This window comes from Aquarana catesbeiana, linkage group LG04 (genome assembly GCF_042186555.1).
Source record: "Aquarana catesbeiana isolate 2022-GZ linkage group LG04, ASM4218655v1, whole genome shotgun sequence".
NCBI lineage: Eukaryota > Metazoa > Chordata > Amphibia > Anura > Ranidae > Aquarana > Aquarana catesbeiana.
Genome location: NC_133327.1, coordinates 364,330,339 through 364,351,645, shown reverse-complemented (window position 1 = coordinate 364,351,645; position 21,307 = coordinate 364,330,339). Strand labels below are relative to the sequence as shown.

At 40.2% G+C, this 21,307-nt stretch overlaps 1 protein-coding gene across 1 annotated transcript in view; it reads left to right on the top strand.

Annotated features, from left to right (window-relative positions):
* The window catches only part of ATG5 (autophagy related 5), a 293,272-nt gene that overhangs the window by 5,402 nt on the left and 266,563 nt on the right, over window positions 1-21,307 (top strand). Inside the window, exons 2-3 of the mRNA XM_073627015.1 lie at window positions 5,020-5,189; window positions 9,245-9,372. Coding sequence (XP_073483116.1) covers window positions 5,070-5,189; window positions 9,245-9,372 — 248 coding nt within the window. The 5' untranslated portion in view covers window positions 5,020-5,069. The remainder of the gene's footprint in view (window positions 1-5,019; window positions 5,190-9,244; window positions 9,373-21,307) is intronic.

Genomic DNA, 21,307 nt, shown 5'->3' with positions numbered 1-21,307 from the left:
ACTATCAGCGTGATATGGTCCTTGTGCTGATGGCTCCTGGTTTAACCACTTAAGAACCGGGCCTATTTTTCAGACTCGGTGTTTACAAAGTTAAAATCATTTTTTTGCTAGAAAATTACTTAGAACCCCCAAACATTATATCTTTCTTTTTTTTTTTTTCAGACACCCTAGAGAATAAAATGGTGGTCTTTGCAATACTTTGTCACACCGTATTTACACAGCGGCCTACAAGCGCAGTTTTTTTTGGAAAAGATACTCTTTTTTTACTTAAAAAATAAGACAACAGTAAAGTTAGCCCAATATTTTTTATATTTTGAAAGATAATGTTACGCCGAGTAAATTGATACCCAACATGTCATGCTTCAAAATTGCGCCCGCTAGCTATTACCGATGGCTCCGGTAAGCGGCAGAGATGACCGGAGCCCCGCCCCCAATAAAAGTGATCTCATGGCGAATCCGCCACTGAGACCACTTTTATCTAAAAGAGGACCGTCCACTCTTGAAGAGGATACTGGGGTTATGGCAGCTAGCTGCTGCCATAACAACAGTATTCTTCTTCAAACAGCTGGTATACAACTGCGGTGGGCGGTCCTTAAGTAGTAAATAACATTTTCTTCCTCCACCCCCCCCCCCGATAGCATAATCTTCCAGTGCAATTGGGGTTAAAAGAGCTGAGGGAGTTGTGACAGGCATTCATTGGGAGTCTTCGACTATGCCTCTACAGATACAATACCACCTAAGTGGAGTGTATTAGAATTTGGTAAAAAGCAGGAGTAGTTATGGCGCTGCCCTTGTGGGGTTAGAAAAATGTTTTTTCTCTTAGTGGACAATTCCACTATATATTACCTGGTGTACATAACTCCTATAGATCTAGAGTATTATTCTTAAAAATTATATTTATGAGCGAAACAAAAAAAAACCTATATGTACCAAAATAACGTGAGTGTTTTAGATCTGGAATCTGTGACTGGTACTCGGTTACTAATAATCACATTGTAATAAAGGTGAAATATCAACATAAAATTATTTCCACAAAGTGCATTTGTGCTAAACTAGTGCTATAAATGTCATAAAGTGACTGCTGCTAAATCATACAAAATCATACAAAATCTCCAGTGCTATGAATTCCATAAAGTGACTGGTGCTAGATCATACAAAATCATACTAAATGTCCAATATAAAAGGTGACTAATGTGTTTTTAACCAGTAATCTTGGATAGGAAAAGTTCCATTAATGAAAAAAAAGTTCTTTTTGGAGTATTTTAGGATGTTCAATCTCTGAGAAACAGATTTCTGTGGGAAAGCTTCTTATCCAGGTGCTGGCTGTGTAGCAATCATAGATGTCTCCAAACTTTACTTTCCGTGTTGTTTTGATGTATTACATATAAAAGAAAGGAGGGATACCCATAGCGTAAAACCGTATAGGAACTTTTATTAAAGCTTAATAACACTGTGGTACTCAAATTTTCAATGATAAAAACGAGCATGAAAAAGATATCAAAATCGCAAAGTCACCTTTTATATTGGATATTTAGTATGATTTTGTATGATCTAGCACCAGTCACTTTATGGAATTCATAGCACTGGACATTTTGTATGATTCTGTATGATTTAGCAGCAGTCACTTTATGACATTTATAGCACTGGTTTAGCACAAATGCACTTTGTGGAAATAATTTTATGTTGATATTTCACCTTTATTACAATGTGATTATTAGTAACCGAGTACCAGTCACAGATACCAGATCTAAAACACTCACGTTATTTTGGTACATATAGGTTTTTTTTTTTGTTTCGCTCATAAATATAATTTTTAAGAATAATACTCTAGATCTATAGGAGTTATGTACGCCAGGTAATATATATAGTGGAATTGTCCACTAAGAGAAAAAACATTTTTCTAACCCCACAAGGGCAGCGCCATAACTACTCCTGCTTTTTACCAAATTCTAATACACTCCACTTAGGTGGTATTGTATCTGTAGAGGCATCAGCCCCACATCCTAACTACACTCAACCACTGCGCGGATTTACCCCATATATCTATGAGTCTTCGACTATGCCCACCTTTTCTGCCCAACATCTCCGTTCATAGAAACTGTACTAGCTTTAGCATAGCCACTTGAATCCCTCTATGGATCGGCTCGATTGCTTCTACAGAGCACGGAAGCTCCCTCCCCGCTACCGCTCACCACCTTTACCGGGTTCTCCCGTGTGATTGGGGAGCCTAGTACCACCGCTGCTACGTCCCATTATACACTCGTAGGGGAGGAAAGTACATCCGTACTCACTTCCTATCTGAGATGTAAGAAACTGGAAGCTGCAAGGATTTAGTCACTTCCGGTTTCGGTTTGATATTTACAAGCCATTACCAGCTTGTACCGTAGTTTGTCACTGTTCCATGGGTGTAAGCAACTTTAAAGCATGACATGTTAGGTAATTGTTTACACAGTGTAACATCATCTTTTATATTTAACCAAAAAATTGATATTATAATGTGTTTGTATGTACGCTAAAATTCATTAAAGTGTATTTTTTCCTAAAAATTTGCATTTTAAAAATAGCTGCACATATATCCTGCGACATAAAGCATTGCACCACCTTTTTATTCTCCATGGTCTCTGCTTTCAAAAAATATCTAATGTTTTGGAGTTTGAAGTAGTTTTTTTAGCAAAAATAAATATAATGCTGGAGATACGCGTCACTGATCAAAGATGGCCTTTGCCATCATTGAGTAATGAGGGCTGTCAGTATCCCTGGCATAGTGGTTTAAATTCATCTGTTAACTAGGGGAATCTCCTGACCAGCAGCTGAATGGGGCTGAGAAAATGCAGCCAGTGTCAACCCACAAGCTCTAAACAGCTGTTTATTCATGACAACTTCCTAGCACACACATTCCCCACTCTGAGCACTGACTCAGTGTTGGGTCTTATTTCTGAAGTTGTTGCTGCCATATTGACAGATTTTTAAAGTGGTGCAAGCCATGTCTGAATCTGTCACACATGTTGCTACTCTTATCAAAACTGTTACAAGGCTTTCATAAATTGGATGGAGGCATGTTAACCACTTGCCGACTGCACTATAGCCGAAAGACTGCTACAGTGCGGTCATCAAGTTTTGGTAGGGCGTCTATTAGAGCTGCACGATTAATCGTTAAGAATCGTTATCGCAATTTTTTTCCCCGTTGCGATCTTGAAAAAAGTATTTCCTGATTCTTTCTATGCAGAGAATTCTCTCTGCTCTGCTAAAGCAGACAGACATCAAAAGAAAGGAAAAAAACCCCCAAAAAACGGGTAGCCTGCCAAGAATCACAAGATTCTTTAGCAGTGGAACTAAGTCTAAACATTGTAACAATTTGTCCTTTAGATCAAAGGAATATACTTTGGTGTGAACATGAGGGAAGTTTAACCACTAATGCCCTGTACACACGGTCGGACATTGATCGGACATTCCGACAACAAAATCCATGGATTTTTTCCGACGGATGTTGGCTTAAACTTGTCTTGCATACACACGGTCACACAAAGTTGTCGGAAAATCCGATCGTTCTGAACGCGGTGACGTAAAACAGGTCGTCAGGACTATAAACGGGGCAGTAGCCAATAGCTTTCATCTCTTTATTTATTCTGAGCATGCGTGGCACTTTGTACGTCGGATTTGTGTACACACGGTCGGAATTTCCGACAACAGATTTTGTTGTCCGAAAATTCTATAGCAAGCTCTCAAACTTTGTGTGTCGGAAATTCCTATGGAAAATGTGTGATGGAGCCTACACACGGTTGGAATTTCCGACAACAAGGTCCTATCACACATTTTCCGTTGGAAAATCCGACCGTGTGTACAGGGCATAACACTAAACCTTTTTCTGACATTTGTTGATTTCAAGGTAAAATCATTTTTTTTTTGCTAGAAAATTACTTAGAAACATTATATATATATATATATATATATATATATATATATATATATATATATCTATAGATATATATATTTTAGTAGAGACCATAGAGAATAAAATGGTGATTGTTGCAATATTTTATGTCACACTGTATTTGCGCAGCAGTCATTCAAATGCAATTTTTTGGGAAAAAAATACCCTTTAATGAATTATAAAAAACTAACCAGTAAAGTTAGCCCAATTTTTTTGTATAATGTGAGAGATTCTTTATCTTTTTGTCCTAAGCAAAAAAAAATCGTGATTCTCATTTTGGCCAGAACCGTGCAGCTCTAGCGTCTATTGACATCTTCTCAAAACCCTGCACGCCGTGGGGGCGTGTTATGTGATCGCTGTGTGCTTCGGTCACAGATTGAGGTAGGGGCCAATCGGTCCTTTACCATGTGATCAGCTGTGTCCAATCACAGCTGATCCCATGTAAACAAATGCTGGTTATCAGCATTTCCTTTCCTCAGCGCTGTCACTGTGTGAAGAAAGGTAAGCCGATAACCGTCTATCCTGTGACAGCACACATTTACACTGATAATCAGGGCACTGCAGCATATCAGTGTAGCCTCATCAGTGAAGAAAAATTATTTTATAACAGGAACAAAGAAAAATATATTTTTTTCAGTCTTTTTTCATTTGTTTAGCAAAAGATAAAAACCCAGTGGTGATTAAAAGCCACGAAAAGAAAGCTCTATCTGTCTAAAAAAAAGATGGTAAAAATTTCATATTGGTACGGTGTTACATGACTGCACAATTGTTGTCCAAAGTGCAATAGCACTGAAAGCTGAAAAATCTGGCCTGGGCAGGAAGGGGATGAACGTGCCCAATGGGCAAGTGGTTAAAGGGACCATACCACCTGAAGAGTGTTGCAAATGCTTTATTGAATCGCCTCCAGTGTGTTTTTGTTTTATAAATTTCGCAAGGTTTGGGCCTTAAAAAACAGTCAGAAAATATAAGTCCAAGTAATTTACTACACACATCATGGCTATTGGCATCACACTGTCAGTTGATTGCTTATGATATACCGTGGTAATGGTCTTTCCTGTAATGGTTCACATATATTCTTTCTGTCATAGTTCTTCACAGACTGTTGAATGAAACCTCCTGGTCTATATGTGGGATACAGATGGCGGGAAGAATGACAGATGACAATGATGTCCTACGAAAAGTTTGGTATGGGAGAATACCAACATGCTTCACATTATATCAGGATGAGCTAACAGAAAGAGAAGCTGAACCATATTATGTAAGTGCTATCAGGATATATATGCATGGCTGGCATTGCTTTGTGACCATGGTGTTTTGTAACTTTGGATGTTCTTATTTGAAATCTTTTACAAATATAAACCTAAATTTATATTTTTTGTCCTAAGGCTCCATTGAAATTAGGCGACTAGCGCCTGTGTGAATGACAGCCACCTGTGAGCTGCTAGCTGCAGCCTCCAAGCCCTGTCGATGATGGCTACAGCTATCCGTGTCTGTCTGCCCAGCCAGCAATTACCTGCAGTGATCACTACTAAATGTATTTTGTGTGCCTCCAGCAGCGATCACCACAGGTAATTGCTGGCTGGACAGACAGCTATGGATAATCGTGGCCACCACTGACCTGTCATTAAAGTTTAAAGGGCTTAACAGCCACAGCTGTCCACTCACAGGTGGCTGAAACAGCTGCAGAAATCAGGAGATTCCTGCTACTGTCATACGCAGTGGCGCTGGTTGCCTCTGCAAATGTAGTGTTAGCTGTGTACAAATAGTTGTTCTATATATATTTTTTTTTGTGTGTGGAGTTTCTCTATTGTTTACAATTGAGGCTTGTCAAAAAGTACTAAAGCATCTGATGTAATTTTTTTCCTTCAGTACCACCTGTGGTTTTTAAACTAATTGACTGGTATCATTCTGTTGTTTGCCAGGGTTCCAGAAGTCCTTTTTGTTCCTATGGGATACTTACAGAAAAAGTATCCAATCTTTTTATCTGCATGGTAGAGTACCCAGAGTACAGCATTTTCCTGACACTTTCTATATTGACACTGAGTATTTGTCAATGATGTTTAAGGCCAGCTTCACACTAGTGCGTCTTCTGATGCAACTTGAGTCTCACAGAATCTTGTGACATGGGAAATCCCATTGTTTTCAGTGATGCTTATTCTAATCAATGTGACTCAGAATAGTGCGATTTTGGAAAAGGTTCCTGCACTACTTTGGTGTGATTTACAGTAGGGTTGCACCAATTTTTTTTTGTATCGCCGATACAGATTACCAATACCTTTTGCTTTCCTCTCTCCCCTGACACATCATCATGCAGCCTATTTACTTTTAAAATGCAAGGGCATTCTGTGAATACTGGACAGCATGGGACCTGGAAGACCATTGTGTGCCAGTTCCCACCACATGCAGTCCAGTAAGTTTTTTTTCTGCATCAAAAACGCATGGAAAGTAGGTTATATGGTTTTCAATGGCATAGTTCACACCAGTGCTGTCAGTTCCAGTTCCCTAAAAAAAAGTAGAACATGCTGCATTTTTCCTGCTCTGGACTGTACTGGAACGCTGTAAAAGGCATCAAAAATGCACCGTAACGCACCAAAAATGCACTGGAGCACATGTCCTTATGTAAGGTTAAGGGCCAGTTCAAATCACATGCAGTCCAGTGCATTTTTTTCTGCATCAAAAACGCATGGAAAGTAGGTTATATGGCTTTCAATGGCATAGTTCACATCAGTGTTTGCAGTTCCAGTGCGTTCCAGTTCCAGAAAAAAAAATAGAAAATGTTGCATTTTTCCTGCACTGGACTGTACTGGAACGCTGTAAATTGCATCAAAAATGCACTGGAACACACATGTCCTTGTTTAAGGTTAAGAAAAAAGAGGGGTGATGCACTGGAACGCATCAGAAACGCACTGGAACACACGTCCTTATTTAAGGTTAAGAAAAAAGAGGGGGAAAAATGCACTGGAAGGCATCAAAAACGTACTGGAACACATCAAAAACGCGTATGCAGAAAAGAATCTGGACTGCGCTTCTCTGGTGTGAACTGGCTGTAAGAAAAAAGATGGGGAAAAACGCACTAGACTGCACCAAAAACACACCAAAACCGCACTGGAACGCATCAAAAACGCGCAGGCAGAAAAGCATCTGGAACACATCCGGACTGCGTTTCTGTGGTGTGGACTGGCCCTGTAACTGTAATATGGCTCTGTAATAAAAGAAAACTTTCTGTGGACTTGTTTGAAACTTTATTGTTGTGTCCCTTCAGTTTTTTTTTTCTCTGTTTACAAGAAAGCAGAACGAGTTCTGAGAACAATTGATGGGCTGACCAGTGAGTAATTTCTAACACTGTTGTCAGTAAATTGCATTTGTTCATTTCCAGTAAGCTGTTGAATATGGACATATAGCTGTTTGCTTCCTTCTTGAGTTCAATTAACATTTCTCTGTCATGTGTAATGTAAGATTGACAGTCAACTCAAAATCAAAGTTCTCAACCATTTAGTAGTTTGCACTTTAGCAAGTTTAGAGCAGGCGTCTTCCATGTTCTGCCCTATATTCTCTTTTTCTTTGAAAGTCATAATTAGGCATGTTTAATGCATCATTTTATTGAATTATATATAGAATAGTTTGTATTGTAAAGGCCTTTGATGTAGCTTTAACATTTTTTTTCAACATGTCTGGCTGTGTGACTGGTAGGTTTACGTAGTTGGGGGTGAGTCAGCAGTTAACTAGGTTCACTTTGCCATCTGCAGCATTGTAAAAAAAAAAAAGTAACAAAATGAGTGACTTGGATAATATAAAATATGAACTTTAGAGAAGTATTGGGAAAAATCAAGATGTTGCTGCAGCAGGATCAACTGAGACAGAAAATGTTTTTTCCTATAGAACAAGATTCAACTGTGTATATGTGTGTGTGTGTGTGTGTGTATATCTATATATCTATATATCTATATATATATATATATATATATATATATATATATAGATATATATATATAGATATATAGCTAGAAGATTACTTAGAACATTATATATATTTTTTTAGCAGAGACCCTAGAGAATAAAATGGCGATCATTGCAATTTTTTTTATGTCACACGGTATTTGCGCAGTGGTTTTTCAAACGCAATTTTTTGGGAAAAATGCATTTTATTGCAAAAAAACAATATATAACCCATTTTTTTTGGAAAATATAAAAGATGAAGTTACGCTGAGTAAATAGACACCTAACATGTCAGCCTTTAAAATTGTGCACGCTCATGGAATGGTGACAAACTACGATACTTAAAAATCTACAACACTTTCAGAATTTTTACAGGTTACCTGTTTAGAGTTACAGCGGAGGTCTAGCGCTAGAATTATTGCTCTCACTCTAACATTTTAGGCGATGCCTCACATGTATGGTGCAAACACTGTCTACTTATGTATGTGTTTACTTTTGCGTATGAGCACAGATGGATGGAAACTTTACATTTTTATTTTTACGTCCCTTTCATTTTTTTTTAAAATTACTTTTATTCCTATTACAAGGAATGTTTACATTCCTTGTAATAGGAATAAAAGTAATTAAAAAAAAAAATGAAAGGGACGTAAAAATGTAAAGTTTCCAAGAAGCAAAGGTTTCTTTATGGAGAGATCTCCTCTATGTTTGAAAGCAAAAGATTGAAAAGAAAAAAAAAGATCTTTTGCTTTAAAAAAAAAAAAAAAAATTGTTTACATCCGCCCTAGACTGGAAGTGATGTCATGACTTCGGTCCTCATAGATGATAGAGGTGATCAGAGATGATCCAGCCTGGCAAATCGTTGGCTTGTTTTCCGAGCTTGCCGATTAAAAACAGTAAGCCTGAGAAACATCATAGAGTGGTGGGAAGATGGGGACGACCTCTCCTGCTGCACCAGAAAGCAATCCAGCGGCTAAATAGCAGCTTGGACTGCTTTCATGAGAGAGAGAATCGCTGGCTGAAAAAAAAAATACTGTGGTTATTGCTGATAGCTTCTCGTAAACCACTTCAAAGCCTCAATGTATATTTACGTATTGCGGTCGGCATGTGAATATACAGTGTGTGTATGTACTGTAAATAATATATTTACCTTCCTGGCTTCCTGTCCCATAGCCAAAACACAAAGTGGAAGAAAATCCCTCCATATGAGGGAATCTCTGGTTTTGCCCAGTATTAATGTTTTGGGACAACCCAAAATGTAGGATTTTCTTTTACTTTCTCTTTCGAAGATAATGGTAAAGATGTAAAGTATTTAATGCCAAACCCATGTCTTTTGCTTACACTTTTTTTGTATAATAAAGATTAAAATTTTTGTTGCAGTTACTTTTACCTCGTGTGAGCTACCTTACCCTGGTAACCGATAAGGTTAAGAAACATTTTCAGAAAGTTATGCGGACAGAAGATATCAGTGAAATTTGGTTTGAATACGAAGGCAGTCCTCTGAAATGGTAGGTGATCAGAATATATGTTCACAGATTTCAATGTATATAGAATCTGTTATTGTGCAATGACACCCCTAGAGTGACCATCATAGCTGCTTTTCATGCCTATGCATTTACCAGGTCCTGAGGCTTGGTAATACATTCTCCTTTTCTGTCATAAAAGGATAAATGCAGGAACAGACAAGTTTGTTTAGTGTGAATGAAGGGCCATCATTGAAAGGCTTAGGCGAATGCCGCGTACACACGAGCGGACTTTACGGCAGACTTTGCCCGGCGGACTTTTCGACTGACTTTATGACGGACTTTCTGAATCAACGGACCTGCCTACACACAATCCACCAAAGTCCGTCGATTTGGTACGTGATGACGTAGACCGGACTAAAACAAGGAAGTTCATAGCCAGTAGCCAATAGCTGCCCTAGCGTGGCTTTTTGTCCGTTGAACTAGCATACAGACGAGCAGACTTTTCGACCGGACTCGAGTTCGGCGGATAGATTTAAAACATGTTTCAAATCTAAGTCCGTTCAACTTTTGAGAAAACAAAGTCCGCTGGAGCCCACACACGATCGAATTGTCCGACGAAATCCCGTCCGCCGGGCAAAGTCTGCCGTAAAGTCCGCTCGTGTGTACGCGGCATAAGATGCAGAAAAGAACAGGATACTATAGAGGGTTGCATGCAACATTCGAGTCAGCTCTACAAGGTAGAATGCTGGACAACCATGAGGTGTTCACTGAGCTTTTTGGCTGAGAAAATCCTTTCAAGCCCAGTGGATGAGAGCTGCTTCAAAGTTGTCAACACATATGTATATGTTATGTTTTATAAAGTGTTTAGTCCTTCATTTTGCAACACTTATCTCTTTGTGTTTGAAAGTTTGGTGTCAGAGCCTATTCTTCATATTAGAAACGTGATGTGATATTTATTCATGGAAGTAACAACTAATACTGTCACCTTTTTAAGGAAGAGACTCCAGTCATACTCATCACTCTTTTATTTCAGAATCTCAGTGCCTCTATAATTCTGAGAGAGATTTCTTGAAATTCAACTTAAAAAACTGTTGATCCTGCCAGTTCAGTCCCTGTTTCAACCTGTCCATGGCAGGTATGGAAGCAAATCTGTGTAGCTGTGTCCCTGTGATCACTGTTGGGAGTTACAGGATGCCGTGCAAACACACAGCATGCCTGTATCTCCCGTGGACAGTTGTGTGGCCACTCCTCCTCCAAGCGCCTATTTGTTTAGTAAGAGGGAAGGCTTATTTACAGACACTGTGGGGAAGTTCCCCATCTGCGGCTGACATCACTAATAGTGGGCGGGATTATTACATAGGAGGTGGGCAGTCTTACATCACACAAACAGGGGGAAGTAACTTTCCTGTCTTTTGTTTGCTGCATTTCAGGACCAGTTTCAGTTTTGACAGTAAGAGCCCATTCACACAGGGGCTTCCAGCGCGACTTTGGGAGGCAACTTGGACACGACTTGAGTATGAATCACAGCACGACTTGGGGCAACTTACAACACAATTTGAATTTGCCTCCAGGACAGGGAACTTTACAAGTGGCCAATCAGAGCTTATCAGCTGTGTGTGAGAAGGAGGGGGCTGGCTGTTTAGTGGAGGAAATTACTTTCTGTTTCCTTTCTGCTTCCTGTAAAGTTGCCTCAGTATGAACAGTGATCAGACTTGGAGGCAACTTCCATTGAAATCAATGGGTACAAGTTGCCTTCAAGTCGGATTGAAGTAGTACAGGAACCTTTTCTGAAGTCGGAGCGACTGCAGTAGTGTGCATTAAGACAGATCCATTCATTTACATTGATTTTTTCATGTAGCGCGACTTGAGGCGACTAGGGGCGACTTGGGGCGACTTGAAGTCGGATCCAAAGTTGCCTCTGTGTGAATGGGCTCTAAGGCGGCTTTAGCTGGGAGCTGCCTTCCAGTCTGAAGCTGGTTCTGGAACACAGCAAACAGTTGGGGAAGGTATTTTCCTGCTGTGTGTTTGATGTAAGCCTGCCCGCCCACCCGCTGTGTCACCTAATCCCGCCCACGTGCCAGCCTGCTGTGTGTGACGTTATTCCACAGATGGGGGATTTCTCCACTTTGTATGTAATTAAGCTTGCCCCGCCCCTTCTAAAAAAAACATGCCCCACTGCTATAGTTAAGAGGGACTGATGAGGCTGTCATGTCACATGCCAGCCACACAAAAGATTTAAAAAAGAAAGCTTAAACAAAAAGATGTGTTGAGATATGTAACTCATTATGCTGTATTACAATTGCTTTTTGAAGCAGCGTGATCACAAATAACCTTAAAGTGGAGTTTCACCCAAAAGTGGAACTTCTGCTCATCTGATTCCCCCTCCCCCCTCCGGTGCCACAATTGGCACCTTTCAGGGGGGAGGGGGGTGCAGATACCTGTATTAGACAGGTATCTGCACCCACTTCTGGGAATAGACTCCCGCGGGAGTCACGCTCCCTCGCGCACCCCCCCGCTGTCTCCTGGGAAACACACAGGTCCCAGGAGATAGCGGGGACCACTTAGGACACGCAGCGCGACTTGCGCATGCGCAGTAGGGAACCGGGAAGTGAAGCCGCAACGTTTCACTTCCTTATTCCCTCACCGAGAATGGCGGCGGCAGCAGCCGAGAGCCGAGCTATTGCTAGGCTTCGGCTGCCGACATCGCTGGACTCCAGGACAGGTAAGTGTCCATTTATTAAAAGTCAGCAGCTGCAGTATTTGTAGCTGCTGGCTTTTAATATTTTTTTTCAGGTGGATTCCCTCTTTAAAGATTTCCAGGCACAAATATTAAAGCCATGGCTCGTTATGATAGATTTTGCTGTAGCTGAGCAACAGACTTGCTGTACATGCAGTACAAAAGATAAACGTCCTTTTATAACAGATCTTTGGTTGGAAAATGCAATAAAATACGTTTTGTTCTGTAAGGATGTCTCCCTTTAAAAGAGCTAAACAGTAATTTTATAGTGGACTGTATCTTTATCTGTCACTAGGAAACAAATCCCAGTTTACACTGCATAATTTTGCACACAAGGGAAATGATGTTGTTTGAGGTTGTTGAGCAGAAAGCGCCTGCCAGTGTTTTAACCATTTGATACATGTTGTAATATATGTGTTATTGTGTTTATTTTAAATTAAACTGCTAATAGAAAAAGTAGGTTTGATTTATTTTAGATTCTAAATGATTCTTAAAACACTGCTATGCTTTACTGTTTAATAGAGCTGCATGATTCTGGATAAAATGAGAATCACAATTTTTTTGCTTAGAATAAAGATCACGATTCTAAGGGATGGTGGCTGAACATGGATGGAAGAGAGGACAGAAAGGCAACTGGTTGTGGATCAGGAAGAAATAGAAGAGGCGGAGTATCAAATGTTCAGGGTAGAAAGAGTGAAAGGGAAGAGGAAGCTGACTATTAAACATTGAGGTAGTTATAGAAGGCAGAATAGGAAAGAGAGAAAGCAGAGCATGAGATGAGCTATTACAGAGGAGAGTGAGAAAGAGAAGGCGGAAGGGAGAGAAAACACTGATCTGATTGTGGATAGAAGTTGGAAAAGGCTAATGCCTAGTACACGCAATCAGAATATCGGATAAAAAATACCGATTTCGAAGCGATCGTCCAATAATCTAATTGTTAGTACACAGCTTTCGAGAGCCGCTCACAACAGTTCATGCAAAGTTATTTGAAGGGACAAACACGAAAATGTTTCTCGTACGATACCAGAACTAACTATTTTTATACAGTATTTATCTGAAAAACATTGCAAGACCATGCATGCATGCTTGGAAACAAAAGAATACAATACAATACATCACTTCTGAAGTTGTATTCTGTCATAAGAGAATTTTCGTAAGTTTGGTTAAAAGAAAAACGGAAGATCATTTGTCCGATATTCTCACCATGTGTACAAGGCTTAAAGGGTAACTCCGCTTTCGTAGGAAAAGAAATGGCAAAGAAAAAATAATATAGCGTATACAATCGAGACACAAGTCATATTGTAATCGAATGTTATTAAAAAAATGACCTTTCCTTTTCACTCTGCAGCTGCTGTAATTTTCTGAAAATACAATGCAATGCAATATGGCTACCTGGAGGTGTTCTGTACACCGAGTGTGTACTGAACACACCCCAGAAACATCATTTCCTGCTTGTGTGATTAGCTCATTGATTTTCCAAGAAGTCTAAGATACACGTCAGATTTTCAGGCATCCCCTGCAACAAAAATGCCATTTTTGGTGAGATCACCCAGGGGGAATGTTTTTTTCTCAACAAAAATGGAGTCACTCTTTAAGCATGACGTGATAGCAGATCTCCAAATGTAATGATTCCACATAGTTCACTTGCTTGATTTTAGATTTATTGAAAGAAAGAAAGTGTGCACAGGCAAACAGATAACAACAGCGGAATCTTGACATGTTTCACACAAAGTTCTTATTTGTAGGGACCCAACAAAAGAACCTCGACACATTGGGCATACATTGTTTAACCACTTCTGGACTGCCGCACACCGTTGTACGTCCAAACTTTGAAGGGGTATATCTAGCTGCCATAACCCTGGTATCCCCGTTTTCCTGCGGCGGTACGCTTTCTGATAAAAGTGGTCCTTGCGGCGGATTCGCTGCAAGATTACTTTTATCGGTGGCGAGAGAGGGGGCCCCCCTCCCGCCGCAATCTGGTGCCCTCCGCCGCTTACTGGAGCCGTCGGTAGCGGCGGATGCGATCGCGTCCTTCTCCGTGCTGTGCCTGGAGACGAGTGAGGCTAAGATGGCGCCCACTCGTCTCCATGACACTGCTGGGCGGAAGCGACGTCAAAACGTCACTTCCGCCCACGCCTCTTAAAGGCATATTTTTTTCAACATCATTTTTTTAAATGACATTTTTTTTTTTATTGCATTTTAGTGTAAATATGAGATCTGAGGTCTTTTTGACCCCAGATCTCATATTTAAGAGGACCTGTCATGCTTTCTTCTATTACAAGGCATGTTTACATGCCTTGTAATAGGAATAAAAGTGACAATTTTTTTTTTTTAAAAACAGTGTAAAAATAAATAAAATAATGTAAAATAAATAATAAAAATAAATTTAAAAAAAAAAAAACCCCCATGCCGACGAGCTCGCGCGCAGAAGCTAACGCATACGCGAGTAGCACCCGCATATGAAAACGGTGGTCAAACCCCACGTGTGAGGTATCGCCGTGACCGGTAGAGCGAGAGCAATAATTCTAGCCCTAGACTTCCTTCGTAACACAAAACATGCAACCTGTAGAATTTTTTAAACATCGTCTATGGAGATTTTTGAGGGTAAAAGTTTGACGCCATTCCACGAGCGGCCGCAATTTTGAAGCGTGACATGTTGGGTATCAATTTACTTGGCGTAACATTATATTTCACAATATAAAAAAATTGGGCTAACTTTACTGTTGTCTTATTTTTTTATTCAAAAAAGTTAATTTTTTCCAAAAAAAAGTGCACTTATAAGACCGCTGCACAAATACAGTGCAAAAAAAAGTATTGCAACGACCGCCATTTTATTCTCTAGGGTGTTAGAAAAAAAAAACATATATAATGTTTGGGGGTTCTAAGTAATTTTCTAGCAAAAAAACCTGTTTTAAACATGTAAACACCTAAAATCTAAAACGAGGCTGGTCCTTAAGGGGTTAACTGTAAGGACCTGCAGTTCTTTGAGGATAGGTATTGCCAGCTCCATTTCCAGTGTCGTTGCTGTTTGTTTATATTGGTAAGCATGATGTGATCATGGACCATTCAGAGAACAAGTAAGATGGGGCTGAGTATGGTTGTGAAGCAGAGGGGAAGATGACTATGGCTGGAGGTTGGGAAGTACATTGAGAACTACCTTTGGACAGGGGAGAGAGGAGGCAGAGATAGAACTGATTATTGCTTGGGGGTTGGATGTTTCCCTGGGAGAGAAGAAAGAGGAGAAAATGGTCATGGACTGGGTAAATAAGAGGCAGAGACAGAACTCATCCTGGACTTGAGGTTGGGGTCATAAACTGTAGTGAACTACATGCATTCAGTGTAGACCTGTATGTGTGCGTTGGGTACACTGTATTCAGAGCTTGTATTGTATTAATTACATCAGGGGTAGGCAACCTTAAAAGGTAAGTTCACCTGTACAGAAAAATCTGTAAGGTGAACTTACACAGGACCCCCTCCTTAATCTCCGCGATGCCGCTGACCTGGACCGTGGCAATCTCCTGTTGTGAGCCGCAGTATATCCGCGTCAGGAGTCCCCTCAGCTGAATGTCCAAAACGTACCGCGTCAGGTGGGAAGGTCTCGGAGCATTCTAATTGGTCGGCGCCGTCACATGGGTGGATTTCTACCTGAACAAGGGTGAAGTCAAAGATCACCGGGCGGAGTGTCTCCTCCTCACACCTGATTTAAACTTTTAATTGCAGTACTACCATGTCGCAATCGCGTGCATTGCATGGCAATCATGGGTTTAAATCAGGTGGTGAGGAAGCAACATATCGCCCCCTCACCACCTTTTAAACACTATTGAATCGCTTTTCAGAGAAGCAGCAGTGTCTGCTGCACTTTTGAATAATGCCTTTCATTGCATTCGGCAGCAGCACCCTTAGGGATCGTTCACACATAAAGTTAGGGGGGTGTTACGATTTAATTGCGGTTGAACTGCCCCCAATGCCTACCCCCTTTAGCTGCTGAGGCAGCAGCCAAAGGTGTACACATGCCGCAGAAGGAATTAAACCCTCTGTTGCTTTTTGTGGGTGCTACCACCTGCCAATTGTGACTCAAATAAACAGGCCTTTCTGCAAGCACCCTGCAACTGCAAACTTTCACACCGATGTGCTGCGGTTTACCTTCACTGAAGGTGCAGTGCATCTGCGACTTTCCTGGGTTTCCCTGAGTCAATACTTTTTAGAACCACCTTTCGCTACAATTACAGCTGCAAATCTTTTTGGGGATGTCTCTACCAGCTTTGCACATCTAGAGAGTGACATTTTTGACCATTCTTCTTTGAAAAATAGCTCAAGCTCTGTCAGATTGGATGAAGAGTGTCTGTGAACAGCAATTTTCAAGTCTTGCCACCGATTCTCAATTGGATTTAGGTCTGGACTTTGCCTGGCCAATTCTAACATGAATATGCTTTGATCTAAACCATTCCATTGTAGCTCTGGCTGTATGTTTAGGGTCATTGTTCTGCTAGAAGGTGAACCTCCGCCCCAGTCTCAAATCTTTTGTAGACTCTTAACAGGTTTTCTTCTAAGATTGCCCTGTATTTGGCTCCCTCCATCTTCTCATCAACTCTGACCAGCTTCCCTGTCCCTCCTGAAGAAAAGCATCTCCACAACATGATGCTGCCACCACCATGTTTCTCAGTGGGGATGGCATGTTCAGGCAGATGTGCAGTGTTAGTTTTCCACCACACATAACGTTTTGCTTTTAGGCCAAAAAGTTCAATTTGGGTCTCATCTGAACAGAGCACCTTCTTCCACATGTTTGCTGTGTCCCCCACATGACTTCTCGCAAATTGTAAATGGAATTTCTTGTGACTTTTTCCTTCAACAATGTCTTTCTTCTTGCCACTCTTCCATAAAGGCCAGGAGTGCACGACTAATAGTCGTCCTGTGGACAGATTCTCCCACCTGAGCGGTGGATCTTTGCAGCTCCTCCAGAGTTAGCATGGGCCTCTTGGCTGCCTCTCTGATTAATGCTCTCCTTGCCCGGTCTGTCAGTTTACATGGACGGCCATGTCTTGTTAGGTTTGCAGTTGTGCAATACTCTTTCGATTTTTGGATGATGGATTGAACAGTACTCTGTGAGATGTTCAAACCTTGGGTTCTTTTTGTAACCTAACCCTGCTTTAAGCTTCTCTACAACTTTATCCCTAACCTGTCTGGTGTGTTCCTTGGGCTTCATGATGCTGTTTGTTCACTAAAGTCCCCTAACAAACCTCTGAGGGCTTCACTGAACAGCTATATTTATACTGAGATTAAATTACACACAGGTGGACTCTATTTACTAATTAGGTGACTTCTGAAGGCAATTGCTTCAACTATATTTTAGTTAGCGGGGATCAAAGTAAAGGGGGCTGACATTTTTTTACAAAAATATGTGAAAACCATTCATCATTTTCCTTTCACTTCACAATTATGTGCCACTTTGTTGGTCTATCACAAAAAATCCCAATAAAATACATATTCCAATTTGGATGTAACAAAATGTGGAAAATGTCAATGGGGTATGAATACTTTTTCAAGGCACTGTATATTCCGCAACCATTAGGGGATTGAATATATGCAATTTGATCCCAGTATACACTGGGACTTCGTATTTTCCATATAAATGATTGTTCTCAAAAGGTTAAACAACTAGGTCCTGGTTGCTATAACTGCAAACACCCATGATAAGAGAACAGAGGCCAGTTTAAGTTGTTTTTAATACTGTTGGCCAGTGGTCATGGCCATGATTTTATTTATTTTGTATTCTTTATTTAAAGTGGTTGTAAACACCAGTCATGAAATCTGAACAGAGCACATACTGAAGGTAAAATAAGTATTTTACCATTACCATTTTCCTAGGTAAATATATTTCTAAAGGTGCTATTAACATAACATTTTCACCACATGTCAGTGACAACCCATGCAATCCATATATACTAAAACCAAAATAACTACGTTCAGAAAGTTATGTGTAATAAAATGGAGGTGCAAAAAAGCATGGAAAGCCAAGACACTTGTTGAAATCTATCAGTATTTAGAAAGCAATCCTGCCCCTTGTCAGTGCAAAGTAATATCAGCTGGTTCAGTCTCAACTGGTACAAGTAAAAGGCGCAAAGAAAGTCTAAAACAATATATCCTATGACAGTTTGTGCATGCAACAATGTCCACAGTCACTGTAGCAGTTAGAGGCAAAGGTCCATAGGTATTATAAATGGAATTTCCTTAGTTGGTATGAGGGGAGAGGGGGAGGAAAGAAGGAAGGTGGGGATAATCCGCTCTCAGGGCTGTCATCGCTGGGGAACAGAGACCATGTTCCCAAAAAACTGGAAAGGAAGGAGAAGAGGCGCCTCTGGGTGCAGATTTTTAACAAATTTTTAATATACAGTATAATATAATATAATTATAATTCCATATAATGAACTCACATTTTGCAGTTAAAAAGAAGGCATTGGATAGTTTCCCAAGGATATGGGGCTGTCCTCAGTGGAGTCAATCCCTTCGGCCCGTCGGTGTTCGTTCTTTGGCATTTTCTCATGTGCAGCTGGGTGATGTGCTGCCAGCTGTAGTGGAGTCTCTCAGCTGTGTGATGTATCTGATGTTTCAGGTACCGCTGGAGGAAGCTCAGCCGGCCACTGTGTAATCGATCACCACCACGAGGTATGGAACGCAAGGAAGTGTCCAGGCGGGGGGGTGACGTCACTGAACCGTGACGCGTTTCATGAGCGTGCAGGCTGTGGGTGATTTACACAGCCGCACTCCTTTCTCAAGCTATTGGACAGTCACTAGCCAGTCAATGATAAAGGAAGGGGAGGGGGAGTGGTTAACATTGAGTGCGTCATGAGTGGATGGCACATGTGGGTGGGGGCAGAACAGGATAATGGACAGGCGGGACATGAGCATGGATAGTGCATGTAGAAATTTTATATATTTATATATATATATATATATATATATATATATATATATATATATATATATATATATATATATGCACTTAATCATATACACTTGGGCACAGGTGAATCGAACATGAATAAAGGCAAAAAGACGTACAAGAAACAAAAACAAAGGAACAGAACCAGAAAACGAAGGGCTTGGAACTATATCTAAAAGGTAGGGGATGGATAGTGTGCTGATGCACACATGCATAGAAAAACAACAATAATGAGCAAGGTATAATGACTCTGGATTGTTGGTGTGTATGAATGGTGGAATGGGAGGAAAGGAATGATATGCAGGGGCAATGGCCGTGCTTATACTAGCGTGTCTCCGCATAATTCTAGCACATGAAATTATATACATTGGGAGCCTGATATGATATATAGGAAGCCATCTGTGGGCACATTATGATAGTGGTACATACTAATATGAAATGGTGGGGAAGAAAGGGGGAATCATACTTACGGGTACCCACCACCCCCGGGGATTCAGGGGAAGGATGTGGACGTGAAGGCCAATCTATAATGGAGGAAGAAGGGATAAAACAATTTATTGGATGATACAATGAGAGAGTTAAAACAAACTAGATGGGAGAGGGAGATGGGCGGAGCCTAGCAGAGCAGTCATGCATTGTTAGAGCTCCACACCGCTGAGGAGAGAAGAGAAGGACAAAGCGGAGCCTGCAGGCTCAAAAGGTATCCATTTGAACCTTTTTGCCCCAGGGAACAAACTGTGAAAGTTTGGGCAGGAAATATGGTACTGGGAGGAAACCGTGGCAGAAATAAAAATCACCTCACAAAGAGCTCACAGGCACTCACTGCAACTAAAGCAGCTCCAGTCACCTCACAAGATACAACATCAGGGCGCTCTCACAGACAGAAAATGTCACAGCAAGACTCTCCATTTGAGTCAGATACAGAACAAATCCTCTCACAAACTTCTCCACAAGCCTCCTCAGCATCCCCAGTAATAATATTACAATTTGAAAAGATGCTTCATAAGGCTTTAAAACAAACCTCAGACCAAATAACAAAAAGCCTAACCAAAGAAATAAGAGAGCTGGGAAACCGCACCGCAGCCTTAGAAATAAAAATGGATGAAATTGAAATTACAACCCAAGAAAATATAACATAATTGGAACAATTAAAAGAAGAGAATTTAATACTTCAAACTAAGCTCGAAGATTACGAAAATAGAGCCAGACGTTCAAACTTGCGCATAAGGGGAATACCTGAAACTGTGACAGACCTGCAATCTACTATTACTGCTCTATTACAAGAACTAAAGCCAGAAATCCCTATTGAACTTTTAGAACTGGACAGAGTACACAGAGCCCTCACAGCCAAAAAGAAAGATGGACCCCCACGTGATATAATCACAAAATTTCATTATTACAGAACGAAAGAACAAATACTAATTGCTGCAAGAGAAAAAAAGGAACTTAATTTTCAAGGACACAATTATCAAATTTTTGCTGACCTATCCCAACTTACTATTACTAAAAGACGATCCATGAAACCCCAACTAATGGAACTGCAATGCCACAACATTATGTATCAATGGGGCTTCCCCTTTTCAGTCAGATTTAACTACCAAGGTACAATTTACAGAAGCATATCAGCAGATGAACTACAACAGACCCTTTTAAAATTAAATCTGACAGAACCCACAAGCAGCAACTCTCCCACACGCAGAAGAATGGCATCATCTTCACCTTCAGGCAGCACCCAGAAAATTTCAGAACAAAATGGGAATCATCATTCTCACAAAAGAGGCCGTTATGCCACATCATCCATGGACCAAGAAGATTCAATGGACTGACATCCTAATTCCTGATATCTCTTCATTTATTATACTAAGAGATGGTTCTCTATAAAAAACCTGTATTTATAACTGAATGTAACTGCATTCTGATAGTCACACACTGTGTGGGATCATGTTACATTCCAGTTATATTTCTTATTACTTCTGATTCATATAGCCTTAGAATATATAAGTGAAATAAGGAAATTCTTGTTCAGTTATATATTATCAGGTAATAACAATAGATTTATTACTTTTTTGGACAAATATGTTCAATAATCCAGAAGTAATGGAAGCTTTTTCTTTCTTTTCTTAAAACAAATATATTATTACCTAACTAGTTCCTAGAATTATGTTTTTGTTTATTCTAATCTGAAGCAATACAACCTCAATTTTATGAGTTAACATATCTAAACAGTTACATATGAATAAAATATGTAATTGTTTACTCTAAAAGGGTTAAAATCCCAAAATAATTCAAACTATCTTCAT